The 17,966-nt window shown below is 49.3% G+C and overlaps 1 protein-coding gene across 10 annotated transcripts in view; it reads left to right on the forward strand.

The window, feature by feature from the left end:
• The window catches only part of CADM1 (cell adhesion molecule 1), a 134,932-nt gene extending 117,322 nt beyond the window's left edge, over nt 1–17,610 (forward strand). For 2 of the 10 annotated variants that reach the window (XM_038161184.1, XM_038161186.1), the window contains 5 exons: nt 1,604–1,636; nt 6,828–6,881; nt 8,775–8,855; nt 15,106–15,237; nt 15,430–17,610. In XM_038161184.1, the coding sequence (XP_038017112.1) occupies nt 1,604–1,636; nt 6,828–6,881; nt 8,775–8,855; nt 15,106–15,237; nt 15,430–15,548 (419 nt within the window). In that variant the 3' untranslated portion in view covers nt 15,549–17,610. The remainder of the gene's footprint in view (nt 1–1,603; nt 1,637–6,827; nt 6,882–8,774; nt 8,856–15,105; nt 15,238–15,429) is intronic. The other 8 variants (XM_038161187.1, XM_038161190.1, XM_038161185.1 and 5 more) reach the window with 4 other exon arrangements.
• Nucleotides 17,611–17,966: the final 356 nt, after the last annotated feature.

A 17,966-nucleotide genomic window follows, 5' to 3' on the forward strand; every position in this document is an offset into this window, starting at 1 on the left:
ACAACCCCTTCCAAACAATGGCTTTCCCCCCACCTCCACCACCATTTCCCCTTCTGCCATTTGCTTGGTTAAAACAAATGGGGATTGCTACCCAAAACCAAAGCAAAGCCCTGCTCTTGGTCTCCTCGTGGCTTTGGAAGGTTTCCCCTGCAGCCCCCAGAGCTCCCGCAGGAGAACAAGGGCTGGCCTCCTTGAGGGTGCCTTAGATTTGGTTGCCAAGATGAGAACAGCCTACATTGGCAATGGAAACAGGCTAATGATGGCTTGATAATCTGTTATGCAAATCTTGGTGCAGTTTGTTAAACTGTGCAGGGTTTATTTGTTTTGCTTCCATAATTAAAGCATGTAGACCTTGTATCTGTAAGTATTATGTATTCCTTGTATGATTCTTGTCTTTGCTGCTGCTTCAGGAATTCAGCCCTGGGCTGTCCTCAGCTAAATTGCCAAGAAACAGGTCCTCTTTTTTCCACTGCTGCCTCTGCCCGGGCAGGGGCCCCGTCCCCAGGTTGTCTGCCAGCATGTCAGCGAGGGGAAACGCCGCTGTGAATTGTCTGTCGTTGCTGCAAAACCCAAGCTCCGGCTGCTGTGCGGGGACACGCGGTGCAGCGCTGCTCACCACGCTGCTGCCCGCTCAAACACTGCCTGCCTCCAGCAGGGCTGGCCTCCAGGGGTTTATTTCAGTGACACGTTCTGGGGAGCCAGCCCTCCGACCCCCGCCACCGACCCTGCCACAGAATACCTCCAGATGGAAAGTAAACGGCCTCCAACAGCTAAATAAGCCAGTAAATGGGGTAATGTGGTTACATTTGGTTTAGACCTGTTGGTGGAAATAACTGTCAGTAAAAGTCTTCATATTTGGTCAGTCTTTTAAAACTGCCTGTTGAAAACTCCTGGAAGAGACAGAGCATCTCTCCGTTGGCAAGGCAGTGGCCCCCAGGAAATTTCCAGTGAGATGTAGTCCGTATGGAGTAGAGTCAGCTTCAGACTAACCAGCAAAAAAACACCCAGGATGTTTTAATTACCCATAGCTGTTCAACCAGGCACCTGCTGCAGCAGAGGGACTGGTAATGTTTGTCCACTGTTGCCAGTTCTAGAACATCTTTTATGCTGAAAAAAATGGCTCATCGTGCAGGTGGTGGCTGGGAAGCTGGAGGAGAGGCAGGAGCAGACTGTGCCCTGGCCACGGATGCTCTGATGAGGCAGTGTTTGAGCGTGTAACAGCGACGTGCCGAGCCTCAGCTCTTCATCCTGCTCTGGAGCTTCTGTTTTGTCCCCACCAACCAAACCGTTGGTGTCGGTGTTCTCCCCTGTCTCCTGTTCCCCTGACTTTGCAACCACCAGTAATTGTTCTGGCAAGGACCTGGAAAAAGAGAAAAATTTACTGTTTTCCTCAGGCTCATAGCTTTTGAACTGGAGGCATGTCTTCTAAACAGTGCAACTCACTTCAAATGCTTTTTGCCTTTCATTTTATTATTGCTTGTCACGCAATGTTCTTTGAAAGCTTGCTCATATATTATCTGTTCCATTTTTTCCATTTTCCCTTTTTTTGCATGCTGTTCCTCCTGTTTCTTCCCTTCCTCCAATCCTCTGTTCCCGTGTGTAGACACAACGGCGACGACAGAACCAGCAGTTCACGGTTGGTATCACATTCCTGTTTATCTTATTTCTCAGCGCTGCTGAGTGGCAAGACAAGCCTGGGAAGGGGAGGCCAAAAAGGGAACTGGAGTCTTCAAGGGAAAACTGTGTTTCGGGTGGACTCATCTCATAAATACAACATGGGTTCTAAGGCTGGAAAGTCTGTCTGCTCTTGTCATTTCTGCTGTGAGCTCCCCAGCTGATCATCCTGCTGCCAGGCAAGCACAAGCCCCATGGAAATGGCATCCAGGTCTAAGCAATGCCAATTGGTTCTCCACCCATTGACTGAGAGAATCACTTCACACAAGAAAAAGAAATTAATGTTTTTCTTTTTTTTAGGGTTTTTGTTTGGTGATTTTTTTTGGTGGTTTATTTTGGTTTTGGGGTGGTTTTTTTTTTAGATTTTTGAGCATTTTTCTTGGATTTTGAGTTAGTTTTTAAGACAGTATCCAGTGGGTCTGCTGGCATAGGGCAGCACTGGGGATTCTGGGATGCTCCACAGAGGCGCGCTCGCCTCCAAGGTCGGCAGGGAAGTTTGCGTTATTACACTGCAGAAGGAGATTGGGAAAACAAATAGCAACACTTTCCTCTCAGCATAGCAGTCTAGCAAAGTAACCCTTCTCGTCTGCTCGAGGCAGTCTAGCTAACAGCTTGACAGCTTCCTGAGCTTCCTCCATTCCCCGGCGAGCCTACGTACGCGCTGCAGGCTGGAAGTTGAGCATCCCATTTTTTTGGCACAAGCTTACTTTTCAGCTGAAGAACCAAAACCTCTGACAATTTTTAATTACAGCTAATCCATGTTGGACTTTGTTGTTCTAGTTTCTTTTAGCTCTGATGAATTGACTGATTTTTTACTGACAGAAATCCCTAGCACAGAGCAGCCTGTTCTCCTGCCTGCTCCCCTCGAGGCGTTGCTTGGGTGAGGTCAGAGGCAGGACTGAGTGAAGCAATCATTCCGTAGCAATGTGCCATATCAAGTGGAGGGGCTTACACTTCTTATCCCAAATAACTTACCTACCTCGATGCATTTTCCCACTTGGCATAAAGATGAGAAATCTTTGGGCACACTTGTGTTTTGTCTGTGTGTCGACCTCCCTGTGTGTGTTAAATGTCAAGAGCCAACATTGCTGATTTTGTAGCTACATGTTTGTGGCTAGATGTTGACCCCTACATTTGAACAAGAACAGGTAGCCCTGACGATGGCACAACTCCCAACATCCTTTCTAGGTGTTGTTTCTGCATCAGGAAAGCTCAGTGTAGGCATGTATTAGACTCTGCAATGAGGACAAGCTGGGCAGATGCTCAGTGGCAAACCCTTGCCCCATTTTTTGAAGCAATTCCTGATGTCTTTCCTTATTTTTCTTTGTTCTGAGGAAGCCATTAAAAGCCTGTTCTGAACTCGAGGACTTCCCCCCTCCGTGGGGAGGATCACTGCTGGGGAGGTGGCCAGCTGAAATGACAACCTATCCCAGTCCAACGAGCTGCCACAAACTTTCCTGCCTTAAAACCAGCCAGTTTGTTCCTAATTCCCCCATGCTTGCCCTTGTGGGGTGCTTTTCCCATGAAGACTCTGGATTTCTTTCCAAGCTTGTGTTGCTGGAGTGTGTATGGAGTAAACCAGGTGTTTCTGTATGTTGGCCATTTGTTCTTTCTGATGTCCGATGGGAGTGAGCATGTCTGTGAATGACTAGAAATGCATGGGCATGAATACAGCCAAATGGATTTTCTCCAAAAACAATTTCAAATGAATTGGGGGAAGAAAAAAGAAAATAAACCAACCAACCAAAAAAAAAAAAAAAAAAACAAAAAAAAAAACCAACCCAAAAAAGAGCTTGCTAGCAAAGAAAATGGAATGTAAGGCCAGTGTGGAGCCAGCACAATGCTTCAATCGGGGAAAGAGGGTTTTGAGCCATTTAAAGTTTTGGAGTGTATCCTAGAGGACTGGGGGGAAGGAGTCCTGTGTGTGTGTGCATGTCCCAGCAGCAGCCAAGGCCCTGCCATTCCTGTTTCCTCACGGAATGGAGTTGATGGCAGCGATGCATGAGTGACCTAACGCACGAACGTTGTTAACTCTTTTGTTGAAAAATGAGAGCTTAACTGTGAATTTTCTGATGCACTTTCTCCTTTCTCTGCACTGTTCATTGCCAGAGCTCCAATAACAGCATGGTCATGGCCGGCAGGAAGGCTTGTGCTTCCGCTGCACCCCACGAGGCTGGGGTTTCCCAGCTTCAGCCCTCCTCCCTCTCGGTGTGCCCCTGTGGGGTCAGGGTGCCCGTGGGGCTGAAATCACAGCTCCCACTGTTTGAGCTGGAATACAGGCAGAACTCGGTGGAGCCGGGAGTGTAACAACCTGGAGTGTCTGCACCAGTCTGGGGAGAAAGCGCTTTTTCTGCCACGCCCTTTCAATTTTCCTCCCTGGCCCTCTCCCCACCGTACTCAACGTGCCAGTTTTGAATGTCCTGGCCCCTGTTGCCCCTCGGTGGCCAGAGAGCTCAGCCCTCACAAGGTGCTGGTCCTTGTGGAGCCCCTCAAGTGAGATGCCCAGCTCATGTTTGCCCCCTATACAAGCAAGACATCTCTAAGGAGCCATGACCTTGGACACACTAACACTGTGCCCATTTTTTTCCAAATTCTGCCCTTACCCTGTTGTAAGCAGAGAGCTTTAAATGCTCAGAGTGATTCCCCAGGATGTGGACGCTGCCCACACAGGGCATTGGGCTTGAGGCCCTGTCCATCCGTCTGTCTGCCCAGCAATGTGGAGCTCAGGGCTGCTCCCCGTTCCCCTGGCAAGGCAAGGACCAGGCAATGCTGCCTCAGCACAGGCAGAATTTCTGCTCATTCCCATGGAAAGGTAGGGTTTTGAGCCATTTGGAAAAGCCTCCTCTGAAGCTGGCAAAGCAGGAAGCCTGGAGTGAAGGTTAAAATTAGGAAAACACCCCAGCCACATACAAAGAGTGATGAAAGAATACTTGGCCCATAATGCAGCAGGTAAATTATTTTACAGGCTGGAAATCCTTCCCTGAAGGCCTGTGTGGGTTTTTAATTGTGGCCCTAGCAGGTTTGGTACAAGAATAGGTAGCACAATTGTGTTGCACTCTTGTTCCTTTTTCTGATAGCGCTCAGTCCCTGAAAATGCTTGGCTGCACCAGAGCGCCGGCCACTCGTACGTCCTGCCAGGTGCCACAGAAAAGGGCTTTCTACATTGCCATCACCAAGCAGTTCTGCTAGTCCAGCTGCCTCCTTGCCTCTTGGAAATGCCCTACTTAAAAGTGCAGCTAATAGTGAATCCGTCCCTCAGTCTGTTGTACAGCTCCCATCCTTGGGGCGGTTGAATAAAACATCACAGCGCTGCGGGTCTGCGCAGCGCCGCATGAAACGGAATCCCTAATTGCTTATTTAGAGCCTGAGATGGGAGAGAAATTGGCTTTTCCTAAAAAACTGGATGTAGCGTGGGAGCCCACAGAAACCTAAATATACCCTGGGTGCCTGGTCCTTGCGTGAGCACCTTGTTGAGCTGCAGGACACACCCACCGTGCCGGCTCTGCCTGCCGAGGGTTTATCATTTCCAGGGAATTGGAGCAGAGTGAAAAGTTCCCTTTCATTTCTCTGACAGGAGTAGTGGCAGACTTTGAGTTCATCCCCTCAGAAGTGAAAAGAAGGGGCTTTAGTAACCAGGATGAAAGTTTAATGAGAAAAATCAAGAGGTAATTTACCACCTATTTAAATGCCTCACAACAGGTTTTAACACTGCCCAGTGGCATTTGTGAGTGTCCCAGGTGCAGGGAGAAGCGAAATTGTGGAATTGTTGCAAATTTTATTCTGAAGAGGATTTTTTTTTTTCTTCATAAAAAATGCAACGTTGCCCTTTTTCATCAGCGAGAAAATGTGGTTCCTTGAAAGGGAACTCTCTACAGAAGCAATTTTGGAGAGAGAAAAGTTGAAGGGCTCCTCTGCCAAGTGCAGCTTTGCATGGCCAATGGTTCTGTAAGTCAGCTGTTGTATTTATAGATCATTGATAGGAAAAAAGCTCCTAAAAACCTGAAAAGGACTCCCTGAAACCCAAGAGTGGCACACAAGCATATTTCCTGCTATTAATCTTAATGGCTTTCCACTTCAGGAGGTAATACCAATGTAGCTTCCTGATTATTTGATGCATTTAAGAACCAGTTGCTGAAAATTAGTTTCATTTTTAAAGGGCAGTGTATATATAAAAATATACATATTGCTGCTCTGCAGTGGGGCCAAGTCTGCACATTGACCATGCTGCACTCACAGCTTGGCTATTTAACAGAGATATTTCATCAGCTCTGGTAGCAGTCTGTGAGCTGATGATCCCAGGTTCCCCAGTGCCCAGGGATGCGGGATCTCTTCATGGGATTTTTTTTTTTTCTTTGCTTATGCATTTGCTTTTAGTGGCCAGCAGCAAGAGTGAGTCCTGGAAGTCACAGCCCACGGGGTAACATTGCTCCACCCCACATTTCAGTAAGTCTGGGTGGCCTCCTGGCACTGGTGCTGAGATGTCCACCCCTGGAGATGCTCTGCCTGCAGACCCCAGCACTTCCTCAGACTCCCAAACCAAGCAGCTGGCTGCCTGTGGTGGCCATGACCACGTGCCTCCCTGATTGCCGTGTAGCTTTGAGGACAGATGCTTTTCCCATAAATCCATCACATTTGGGCAAATGAAAAAAAGGCAGTTTGTCCGATAGTTTGGCAGAGGACACAGCCCGCAGCCTGCAAACAGGCCATGACATGCACTGCGCAATATTCATATTCTGTCATTGGTAAATGTCCTGACTTGTCACCATGACCAAAACTAATTGGATTGGTTGCAAAATTGGAGGCAAGTTTTCCATTGCTCTCTGTGTGCAGGACTGAAATCAGCCTGGACTAAATTGGGAAATTGTCCCTGTGACAGCCGAAAGGCAGAGTCTGGGGGCTCTGCATGCTGTTATGAGTGGTCTCAATACCACGTTTCGTGTGCCAACAGTGTAGAGCGAGGAGCGTTCCTGTCTGTAATAAAGGCCACGATTGCACTGGTGTCACACGATGGCTCTGGCCACACCGGCAGACGGTGGCAAGTGACTGACGCATTCTCTTTTTCCCCCTCAAGAAATTCATCCTCAGTTCTTAAGTGTGTTGTTTTTTGTCGCTTGAGAAACGCAGAGAAAAACGAGTCTGTTTTTACTTGTAAGGCTTTACTCAGTTGCCCAATTCGGCCGAGGAGCTGGACTATGGGGATCTCTCAGGTAAGGGCTAGCTCGTAGGTAACCCGCTGCTCTCCTTCGCTAGACACTGGTTCCACTCTGATTTCTGCATCTTGGCCATGTCGCATTGTGCAGTCGCTGTGGCGCAGCCATTCCCCCCACGCTCTTGCAGCTTGGAAGTGCGCTCCTTTCTGTTGGGGTTCTCCTTTTTTTTTTATTTTTTTTATTTTGGCACCCATTTCTGTGTGGCATCCTCGGGGCAGGAGGTGCAGGGCACCAAGGCCAGCCATTGTGGTTCCCTCCTGGCTGGGATTTTTTGAACGCTGAATTGGAGACCGGTTGAGTTGAGTCTTTGTTTGTAAAACACTTGACTCTGCTGTGTTCTGTGAAACCCCCTTTAAACAGGTGTCTGGCACTAACCCTTGGCCGCTCGGGGATTCCTCATCCTACCAACATCAGATTGGCAGTAAAAAGGAGGTGGTTGTTTCATCAGTGAGGCCAAACCAAGTAAAAGGTTCAAGCCTCTTTTTATCCACGCTGGTCTGAAAGGGGCATAAATGCATCCTCATGGCTGGTCCTTGCCAATTAGTGCTGATTGAGATTAAGGCATAATGGCATCTTCAGTGGATGCAGTTGGGTGCATTCAGAGCAGAGCCTCTACCAGTGGTACAAACCTAAACTTTGTTTTTCATGTTTTCTTATAGAAATGCACCTTTTTTTTTTTTCTTTTCTTTTTTTTGCCCTGCCCTTGCAGAGCATCCCTGCAGACTCCTGGTACCTGCCAGGCTCTGTGGCTGCATGTGGCCACTCCAACGCAGGGTGCACAGTCCTGGCCATAGGGCAGGAGCAGCCGTTTATCCCCCTGGGAAGAGCCCAGCCCAGGGGCTTGGAGCCCAGTGCTGTTCCTCTCCGGGGTTCAGCATGGAGCAAAAAAATACACCAAAAAACCCTGGAGTCTTCATCTTATTCCATCAAATGGTTCCCTCTCACCCAACCAAATCAGGAACGTCTCATCCCAAAAGCCACTACAGGTGTGCTGTGGCCAAGAGGTCAGAAATGATGAATTCGTTCTGGATGTTTTCTAACATTGAGCAATGCTAACAATTATTATTGCAGGCCTGGGACAGATCCCATAGGTAAGATGCACCAGGGCTCTGGTGAACATCCCTGAGTGGATGGGGAAAATTGTTTTGCTCTAAGTAAGTTCTTTTACTTTTTAAAGTTCTGTTTTTTAAGGAAAAATACACTTTTTGGTGAATGAAGAGAAGAAGCTGAAAAAATTCCTCAAAGGAATTGCCCAGAATGAGTGTTTGCTCCCCAGCCTGTGCTGCTCAGAGGGGCTCACACCTTTCCCGGAGCACACAGCTCAGTGAAGTCCTTTTTCTGAGTCTGGAATGGAAGCCAAAATTTCCCCCACCTCTACAGAACGCAGCCCAGGCAGAGCCACTGCCCACAGTGAGCACCTATCGTGTGCTGCCAAGCAGCCTTTTTGGAGCATCTGGTTTGGCTTCTGATTTTTTCCCTAAGAATTTCAAAATTTTGCTTGTTGCTCTTCAGGTTACTCCTGCCTGCCCAAAGGGTGATCATTCCTGGTCAGGATCACGCTGGTCAGGTGTGGGGGAGGCACTAGAGAGAGCCCCAGGCCCTTCTCTGCTACAGACAGAGTGGTCTCTACCCCATAGTTTTGGGAGGCTGAAACCAGGTCACGTTTTTGGCCCGGGGCCAGCACGTGGGGGCTCTCAGACGGGTGGTGCAGGTGAGTGCTGGAGTTGAGCTCTCCGTCGGGAACGCCGCCCTCTGCTCCGGCCGGAGCGGGCGCTGGGAGCCCTGGGCACCCCCCGAGGGATGCAGGGCACGGGCCCACCCCCACGGGGGACCGTGGCGCGGCGGGCGTGGGGCTGCTGCCGTGTTTGCTCAGTGTGCTGTTCCTTCCAGGTACATCTGTCCCACCCACAGCTTCAACCGAGGCTCTGCCGACTGTGCAATTAAGTAATGCATCCCTTGCCTTCCGCCCAGGTAGCCTGAGTCCAGAGCCGGCCTCGCTCTTCCCGGCCGAGCCCTGTGTGTCCGTGCCTCTCGCAATCCTCCTCTTGTTCCTCACATCCTGAGCTCTTAGGGTACGGAGAGGGCTGGCCTGGCACCTCTCAGTTCCTCATTCCAGCCTGGCACAGACCGGCAGGCAGGGTTCCCGCAGCACGGGGCAGTGCAGGGGCGAACCTGAGCGTGTGTGTGTGTGTGTGTGTGTGTGTTGTGCACACCTGTGCATGCAGGTGCACACGCACAGACACTGCCCTGGGCTCCAGGGACCCACCGAGCTCTCCTGGCTCTGCTCCAGAGCATCGGCACCTCCTGTGAAGCAGGGAACGGTTCCCTGAGCAGAAACAATCAAGGCCTCTGCAGAGGGGATGCTGGTGGATCGATGGCCATCGGCTGCGAGCGGGGCTCCCTTCTCCAGAGAGGAGTCTCTGGAAGCAGCCGTGCAGCTCTGAGCTCTGCCACGGTGAGCACATTTATTCAAACAAAGCGCGTTATTTTTTATGAAGCGATCTTGAAATGGGTCGCTGAAGGGGAGCTTATTGATTGAAGAAGGATGAACTCCTCAAATTTCTCTGGTTTAAATTAGACCAAATTCAATTACGATCCGACAGGCAGGTTAACGCCGCTCTTTAACGGCCCCTCAATAAATTCGAGGAGGGGTAGCCTGCTCCTTGCCACGCTGTGGGAATGAATAACATTATTGCTCATCCTGTCATGGACAGGCAGTGATTTCTGTCCTCCCATGTCATGGCTAAGTGCTTTATAGTGTTCAGAGAGTAACAGCAGCCTGTTCTTCCACCAGCACCCCCTGCCAAGTCCAACCTCTAGTGCTGCTCCATCATTTCAAAAACTTTATTCCACAAAAGAATTGACCCCAGATTCATTTGGGAGGTGTCAGTGCAGACCTGATGTTTCCTACCTCCAGGGAAAAGGAATAATTGGCTCACCAGGTTTTCAGGAGCGCTCAAATGACTTAAGGCCATTAAGCACCCAAACTGTGACCTTTGGGATCTTCAGGCATACTGATGGGATAGTCATTTAATAAATTAAACTGTAATCAGATTTAGAAGAGATCACTTGTTTAGGAATTCTTCAAAGCTGTTGGCGTAGGTTTCCTTTCCCCTGCCGCGATGCAGATGTTACCTGCGCATCTGGGGAGCTCAGGAGCTTCAGTGGGGTCGGTGTGTATAAGCTTTCTCCTGCCCACAAGTTCAGCCCACACTGCCCAATGTCAGGAGCTTGACATTATTTTCACCCAGAAATAGAAGGTAAATTTTTGTGCAAGTGCAGCAATAAATCCTGATATGCTAAAAATAATGTCTGAACTACATTTTCATAAAAATCTCCCTCTCTTCTCTGCTTTTACAGCAGAAATGCACGTAGAGGAAGGTCAGGGCTGTCCAGAGATAACCCCAAAATGTTGCAGTTGGGCTAATGTGACGCTGGAAGGAGGTGAGGAGGAAGGACAGGAGTCAGGAGCACCACACAGCAGGGCTTCCATAAAGCCTGGGCTTTCCCACATCACAGCAGGACAGGCTGCATCTCCCAGTGCTGCCTTTGCTCCACACCTCTGGCACTGAGCCGAGGGAGAGCCGTAATGGGCTGGGGAGGGTGCTGGAGCGCGCAGGGAAGGAGCTTTTGGCAGCAGCAGCAATGTCAGGAGCGGTGCCAGCGGCGGTGGAGAGGTGGGGCCGGCTCCTCCCGGCTGCAGGAGGTCCCTGGAAGGAAGGAGCCGCTGCCTCCGGGCGCTCGAGGATGCTGGTGTGTGCAGAGGGCTCCCGGCACCAAGGTGAGCCCAAAGCCGCCGCTTGAGCCTCGCGGGACCCGCTGCTGAGAGCGTGGGCAGCGCTGAAGGTAAACGTGGAGCGGTTTGACCCAAATAGGTCTGAAGCTGTTAGTGTGGGTAGAAAGGAGATTTAAAATACAGGCAGCCCGGCCCAACCCAGTCTTGCTTTTACTCTTGAGATGCTGCTGCTGACGAAAAGAGTGGAATATTCCTAGATACATCTATATTTAAAGCCTCATTAAAGTGGAATTGAGTGGAACCTTTTCATTGAGAAGTTGGGAGCAGAGAAGTCTTCCCTCTGCTAAACCTCAGTGTAGGCACTGACCCAGACTGTCAGAGTGCCGCTCTTACCATCACCAACATTTTTCTTGAGAGCCCACGGAAAGCTGGTTTTAGCACTTACATTGGCAGAAATGTTAGAAACCTGGAGATCATTAGAACACTTGCTTTTTAAGAGTCCCCCAAAGCGCCCATAGCTGAGAACCTGCAGGTGTGAATCGCAGATGATGATTATCAATACTTAGATGGACAATCCCCAGCTCAGCCTCTGCTCCGTACTGCTCCTAACCTCTGGAATTAGTTCCTTAGTTCTGTGAGGAGTAGGAAGCAGTCCCAAACCCCTTTCTCTCCTGTCTGTGTGCTGTTTGCTGAGCCGCACTTTTTGTTTAAAGGAAAACTTCAAGGTTGCCATTCTAGCAGTGTAATCATTATTTTGTTGATTACACGAGCAGTTGGTAAAAATAATAAGCAAAAATAAATTTCAAGCTACCCAAGTCTCTTCCTGGCCACCCTAGAAGAGGCTCTGGAGCACTGCTGCTGTGCAGTGATCTGCACTGCGGGCAGACAGGCCCAGTACTGCACCCCATGAAACCTTGGCGTCCCCTGTTGTGGGGCGCAGCCGTGCCAATCCCTTGGGGGAGCAGCACAGCACTTGGAAAGAGAAATTGATTTTTTTTTTCTGCATGAGTTCAGCTCTGGCAAGTGGATTGTACCATTACCGCTGCAGTTTTCCTTTAAGGTGCTTTGGTGCCAAGCAAAGCATCGACCCAAAAACGGTTCAGCCAAGGTGCACCGTAGCTGCAGAGTAGCCCTGAGGGGGCATGTTGCTGACAACATGCTGTGATGTCTGTTCCTTCCCTGCCCTTCCCTCCTTCTTTCTGCCCCACCCACAAAAATTCACAAGCAAACCCAAAACAAAACCCTAATAGGAGAATTCCTGATGATTCGCTGGAGAGGCCAGGATCCAGCTTGCTCCAATATATATTAACATCCTAATGCGAAAGCTCTGCATGTATACATTTACTGCGCCCTGACAAGAGGGAATTAAATGTCAGAAGGATTTGTAGCATCTGTAATTGAATTGGTGCTGAGAAAAGCAAATCTTGAGGAAGAATAACATATTAGGATTAGCAAATAATGTGGCATTTTGTCAGTTCCTGCCATCTCAACTGTTCCCTCTTCAGCAATAAAGTTGTGATTTCTGGTTTAATCAGAGATAGGAGGCGGGAATAGCTTGGGTGAATTGGAGACAGCATTTAAAGCAGATTCTGGTTGTTAAGGTCAAGTCTCTCCTTGGCTTTGGGGAATTATTCCTTGTTCCATAGACCTGACACTTCGTTAATTACCAAAGAAGGAGCGAGGGACAGGATGTGGAGGGGCTGTTCCTGTGCTGGTGGCACACAGACAGGTTTGCTGGGAGCAGTGTCGGAATCGCTGGCGGTGGGTCTGGGCTTTGCCCTGCCTGCAGGCAGAGCTCTTGGTGCTGGGTCATGCTGCTGGAGCATGGAGGGTTTGAAGGGGGCTGGAGGCAAGGAGGAGATGCTGCAAGAGGAATGTTTTACGCCGTGTGTAAGCTTGAAGGTGTATTTAGCCACGTGTATAACAGCGTGAACTTGGGGCTGGCACCTTGCAGGGGTCTTCCTTAAGAGGAGCAATTGAGAAAAATGGCCCTGCACGTCTCAGCAGAGGAACTGACACTTAACAAACTCTGCTGAGCAAACCTGGCAAGGCTTTAGGGCCAAGTCCCTTCTCAGGGGAGCCCTCACTCCCTGCTCTTGGCACGATGCCTGGCAAAGGGAAGACAAGAGGGATGTGTCGGGCACGGGGCTCTGGCACAGCCCCATCTCTGTGGCAGTGGGTCGGTGGGACAGTGTGGAGGCTGCCGCCGCCAGCACGAACACACGGCTTCGTCTTTCCAGAACCTTAATTTATGATGATGAAGAAAAAATGCCTCTTGATGCAAAATCCTGCTGGAAGCGCATTACAGAGCCGTAACTCAGCATGTTTATGCCCCTCAGCTGTTCCAGATGTCAACAAGGCACTCATCCGCCCCGGCTGGGATGCTGCTGGCTGCTCCGAATGCAACCAAGTGGAACTGGGCGCAAAGTTTCTGAAAAAATAAGAAAAAAATGGAGTGAAGCGTGCCTAAAGCAGCTGCTCCAGCAGATGAGCCAGTTTAGTTGCTTTTCAGAGAGCAGCTTCATGGAGGCCAGATCAGCCAAGCTGGAGTGGCAGTGGGAAGGCTGTGTCAGAGTGGGGGCTCCCAGGGTGCCCAGTGTGACTGGTTTTCCCCAGCTGCCACCCTGGGCAAGCAGCAGATCCTGTTCCTGGGCACGGGGTCAGCTCAGCACCCCGTGAGTGTCCATGGGCACCTTTCCCTCAGCATGCAGGGATGTTCAGCTGCTCGCCACAGAGCAGATGCTGGGAAGTGATCAGAGCATGATCTGTTCCCACTGGAGATGAGACAGAAGGTCCCCCTTTGCTGTGCTTTTGGTTTGCAGGGGAATAATCTTTTTTGGCTGCAGTCTTTACCTTATCAGCCAAGCTGCTGGAAAGGTCTCCACAGTGTCTCTCACCATGTTCATCCCAGCATCTCCCTGCCCACGCTGGGGCTTCTGCTCTCAGAGGTTACTCAAAGGGGCTTTTTTTCTTAAATTGTTTTAATTAAAAGGCACTTTATGGTGCTCTTGGTCCCCAGTTATTTACTTGGGTCCCTCAGTCCTTAATCTTGGAGCAGAATTGGAAATATCGATAGAAAGCGTAAATCCCAGCTGCTGCTCGAAAGCTTTGTATCAGGTCTCAGCTCAAAAGAGCCCCATTACCTTTAGCTGTCACGGATCTGTACGCTTGATCGATAAACTTCAAATATTATTAGAGGTGGAGGCTTCAGAGATTTGCTCTGTTCTTTGGAGGGAGACGGAGATAAATCTTTCTTAAAAATTGACTTGCATTTGCTCTCTCAGTCGTCCTGGCAAAACGCATTTCTCCGAGGTGTCCAGGCAGGCGCAGGCAGGGCAGATTTATGGGCCATGTGCTTCTTGTAGTGAAAGATTTAAATGGTAAATCCTTCACATATGACTTCACAAATCATGTAAAGTTAAAAGATTTTTACCGTTTCTGTTGCTGCTGTGCTTAAATTGTAAGGTATGGCCAGTAAATCATTTTAATAGAGGTGTCGCGCTTGACTCACTAAAAAAAAGAGACAATGGTTTAGCTTCTATTCCAAAATGTTAATGTATTAATCAGCGGGAGAATAATTGTTTTTTACTGCGTTATAAATCTCAGTTGCCATTAGGATTGCAGCGAGGGTTGATGTAGCTGCGTTCTTAAATTAAAATTGTTTACACTGCTATACATCCATTTTACATGGCCATAGCTCATCCGGGGTTCATTCCGGAGCTGTTCCTCCGCCACATCAGTCATCCCTCTCCCAGGTGACGGCATCCCGAGGGAGAGGCGCTTCTGAAGGGAAACTAATTGTGTGGTGAGGAGTTAAATAAACGCAGTAAAGCAGTCGGAGGCACTGTACAGTTACTGCTTACTGTTGGCCTCGGACTGGGTGTTAGCTTTTGGGTCAGGAGTGCTGTGTCCTTGCGGGTCGCATTGAACAGTAAAGGTGGAGGTTCATGGTGGAACCCAGTCCAGTCACGGCAGAGGATGGTTCTAAACACATTTTCCATGCTGGGTGGGTTGGGTTTTGGGCAAGGAGTGTTTTGGGAAGTTGAAATGTTTTCACCAGGGCACTCGTTAATGACATTTCTCAGAGCTGACGATTAATATTCCCGTATGGTACTGCTCTTCTCCCTGCCCCATCCGCCAAGGAGGCTGAGATTTGGGGAGCACTATAGGGAAATTTCCCAAAATGGATCCCCACCAACAACTCCATGTGCCCTTCCTCCCCTCTCCCAGCTGTCTCCCACGTGCGTAGTCATAGTGCTGCTGCTTCTAGCGGAAAACACCTCGCGAGTCGAGCCGCCAGATCAGTTCGGCTCCGGACAAAGCTCCTCTGCCCGAACTCATCTGTCTAGTTAGCTCCGTGCTTCACCCCTGCTCCTCTGGAGAGCCTGAGGGCAGCTTTTCCCATCCTGAGAGCAGCTGCAGCCAGAGCCTGCCAAGAGCATCGTAGTAAGTCCCCAATTCTTATTCCTCTTCTGATCTCAACAGATTCCCGCGCAGGTGAGGACGGGGCCATACGGAGCGTGGACCATGCTGTGGTTGGTGGCGTCGTGGCCGTCGTCGTCTTTGCAATGCTTTGCCTGCTCATCATTTTAGGGCGATATTTTGCCAGACATAAAGGTAAGACAGAGACCAGAGCTGGAGGATGAAAGGCCAGGCTCGTGTGTCCCCTCAGTCGCGGTGTTGTCATGTCTGATGGGACACACGCCCCACTTTCTCTCCCAGTGGCACTTCTTGTTTCCTTCATCAATCGCTCCCTCAGCACCACGCCAAGACCCCCAAGGCGTCACGCAGCCTCCACTTCCCTTGCAGGTACATACTTCACTCACGAAGCCAAAGGAGCAGATGATGCGGCCGACGCAGACACAGCCATCATCAACGCAGAGGGGGGACAAAACAACTCCGAGGAAAAGAAAGAGTACTTCATCTAGAGCAGCCTTGGTTCCCATGAGGTGTCCAACTGTGGACGGTTACTACTGGCCCTATTTAAACGCTACAAAGACAAAGTGATCTTGGAAGTTGCAACCAGCTTGTGTCTTTTTTTTTTAAGGAAAAAAAAAAAGCAAATGGGTGGAGAGCGGTGAGGCCAGGAAGGTCTGGGATTTGCTGTGTAAAAATATTCCTCGTAAAGTACACTCTGCTGTTCGACACCTCAGTTCGTTTGGGTTTTCTTTTTTTGGCCAAGTCCAGCTTGGATTTAGTTTAGTGAAGTCATTTGCAGAAGATTCTGTGCCTTGTTTAATTTCTGTTCGTTTGGGTCGGGGGGAGGCTGGGAAGAAGAGGGGCTTCTGTGCGTTAGTTCCCTTCGGGTTTCTGTGGCTCTTCGTTTCCCCTTTCCTGTTTCTGGAGTTGCCAGCTGGGACCCCGTGGAGTAGGTGCGTTTCTCTGAAGGTGTTTCCCCTTTTTTCTCTTCACCGGTTTCCGTTCAGAACTCGAGCTCATCGGAGGAGAACCAGCACATTTTAGATGCGTAGTTTGCAGTTCAGTGTGCCCGTGTCCCGTTCCCCTGTTGCCGTCAGGGCTCGGATAACACCCCCCAAGCCCCCTTTTGTGGCTGTTTCAGGTGCTTTCTCGATGGTGGCGGCTGAGTAGTGGGCTGGAGCTCGGCAGAGGCGCTGCTCGGCCGTGGGGATGCAGGAGCAGGGTCCTTGCTGGGCAGGCAGAGCCCTCCCGGATGCGGGGGCTTCTCCTCACCCTCTCCCCACTTGGCGGCCATGGAGGCAGCAGGTAAAGCCCCTCTGACGTGTGAGCCCAGACCCGGAGAGCGGTTGGATGAACAAAACTGCCTTTTTCTTTTCTACCTGCTGAGTAAAACGCGGGAATTTGTGTTGAAACGAGCGTGCTAATGACCACTAAAGCCATAGGTGCACAGGAGACTCTGGCTCAATTGGAATTGTAAGCGACAGGTAGCAAACTGCAGTGGGAAGACGGTATAAAGTTATATACGCTGACTTTTTTTTGGTGAGTAATCATGGATTTCGAGCGATACTTTTTTATTGTGTTTATGTGGCAAATGTATCTGATTTATTTAAGGAAAGCATTAATCTTAGTGTCAGGTTTGGGGATTTTTTTACGGGTTTTGGGAGGGGGGCCATTTTCGTGCGTTTGTTTTTCAATTGCTGGTTTTCGGCAGAACCATTACAATGTGGGATTCCTTTGGGAACGGGGCGGCCTGGCGCACCGAGCGGGCCCGTTCCCCAGCAGTATTCCGTCTTTTCCCCTCTTCACGAGCAGAACCTCGCGAAACACCCTTTTTTCTGAGCAGCTTCTGTCGAGCGCAGCTCTTTCTGAGCCCTCAGCACCATTGCCAAACGCCATCGCGGTGAGAAGCAGCCAGGCTGGAGCCCGGGGCTCCGTGGCCCGGCGGCGGCGGCACGGGACGGGCATCCTGGCCTTGAGCAGCCCATATTTGTTTGGAAGTGTACCGTAGTGCAGTGTTACCGATGTAACTTTGACTTACAATGTTGACATGTCTCAGGTTCATGTGTTTGATTGGTGTTTTCCGTCTCAGGTAGATTGCAAAATTTCGGCCCCACGCATTGGAAAAATAAAAAAAAAAACAAACCACACATAAAAACAGGAGAAAAAACAGGAAATTATTAATTTTAGTTGTATATCGGTTTATGTATTTTTTCTTCAGTATACAGTGCACTGTTGAAATGTATTGTTGAGTATTACTTTGTACAGCTTTAGATCATTAGGACTTTGAAGTGTGAAGAAAGAACAACCTTGTTTAAAGGAGGATCACAAATGAAGAACGCAGAACTGATGATAAACAACCTTGTTCTTTATTTACCCGGCCTTTTTATTTTTTCCCCTTAGGCCAGTTCTGTTTTAAGGTGTCCATGGAAGATGTTACAGTGTAAGAAAATACATATCCATCTGTTCCCATTCACATTTTGTATTGGTTCATGTATCCCATTTTTACAAAGGAAAAGAAGTACTATAAAATATCTGTCTTCTTAATAAAAAAAAGTTAATGTTACAAAACTAGACCTTGTTTTGCCCTCTTTATCCCAGCTGTTACAGAGTCCACTGTCGGAGCTCCACCAGCAACATGGGCAGGAGGAGCTGGGGCTGGGCAGGTCACACTCAGCACTAGGACAAAAGGAGTTAAACTTGATATATTGAACCTGCATATAATATCGAGCAGATTCCATAAGTTTCTTGTTTATGATTGCTAAATTATTTTCTTTGAGGAGTGGTGCCTCGGAGGAAATTGATCTGACACTGATATTCCAGCTTTCCCAAGCTGGGGTAGGTCAGTACGCAGGTTCTTAATAGCAGGGAAGTACTTGAATCCTCCCTTGGAAAGTAAATGTTGAAATAGGTGACCTCCTTCACCCCGT

The sequence above is a fragment of the Motacilla alba genome, chromosome 24 (assembly GCF_015832195.1).
Source record: "Motacilla alba alba isolate MOTALB_02 chromosome 24, Motacilla_alba_V1.0_pri, whole genome shotgun sequence".
Taxonomy (NCBI): Eukaryota; Metazoa; Chordata; class Aves; order Passeriformes; family Motacillidae; genus Motacilla; species Motacilla alba.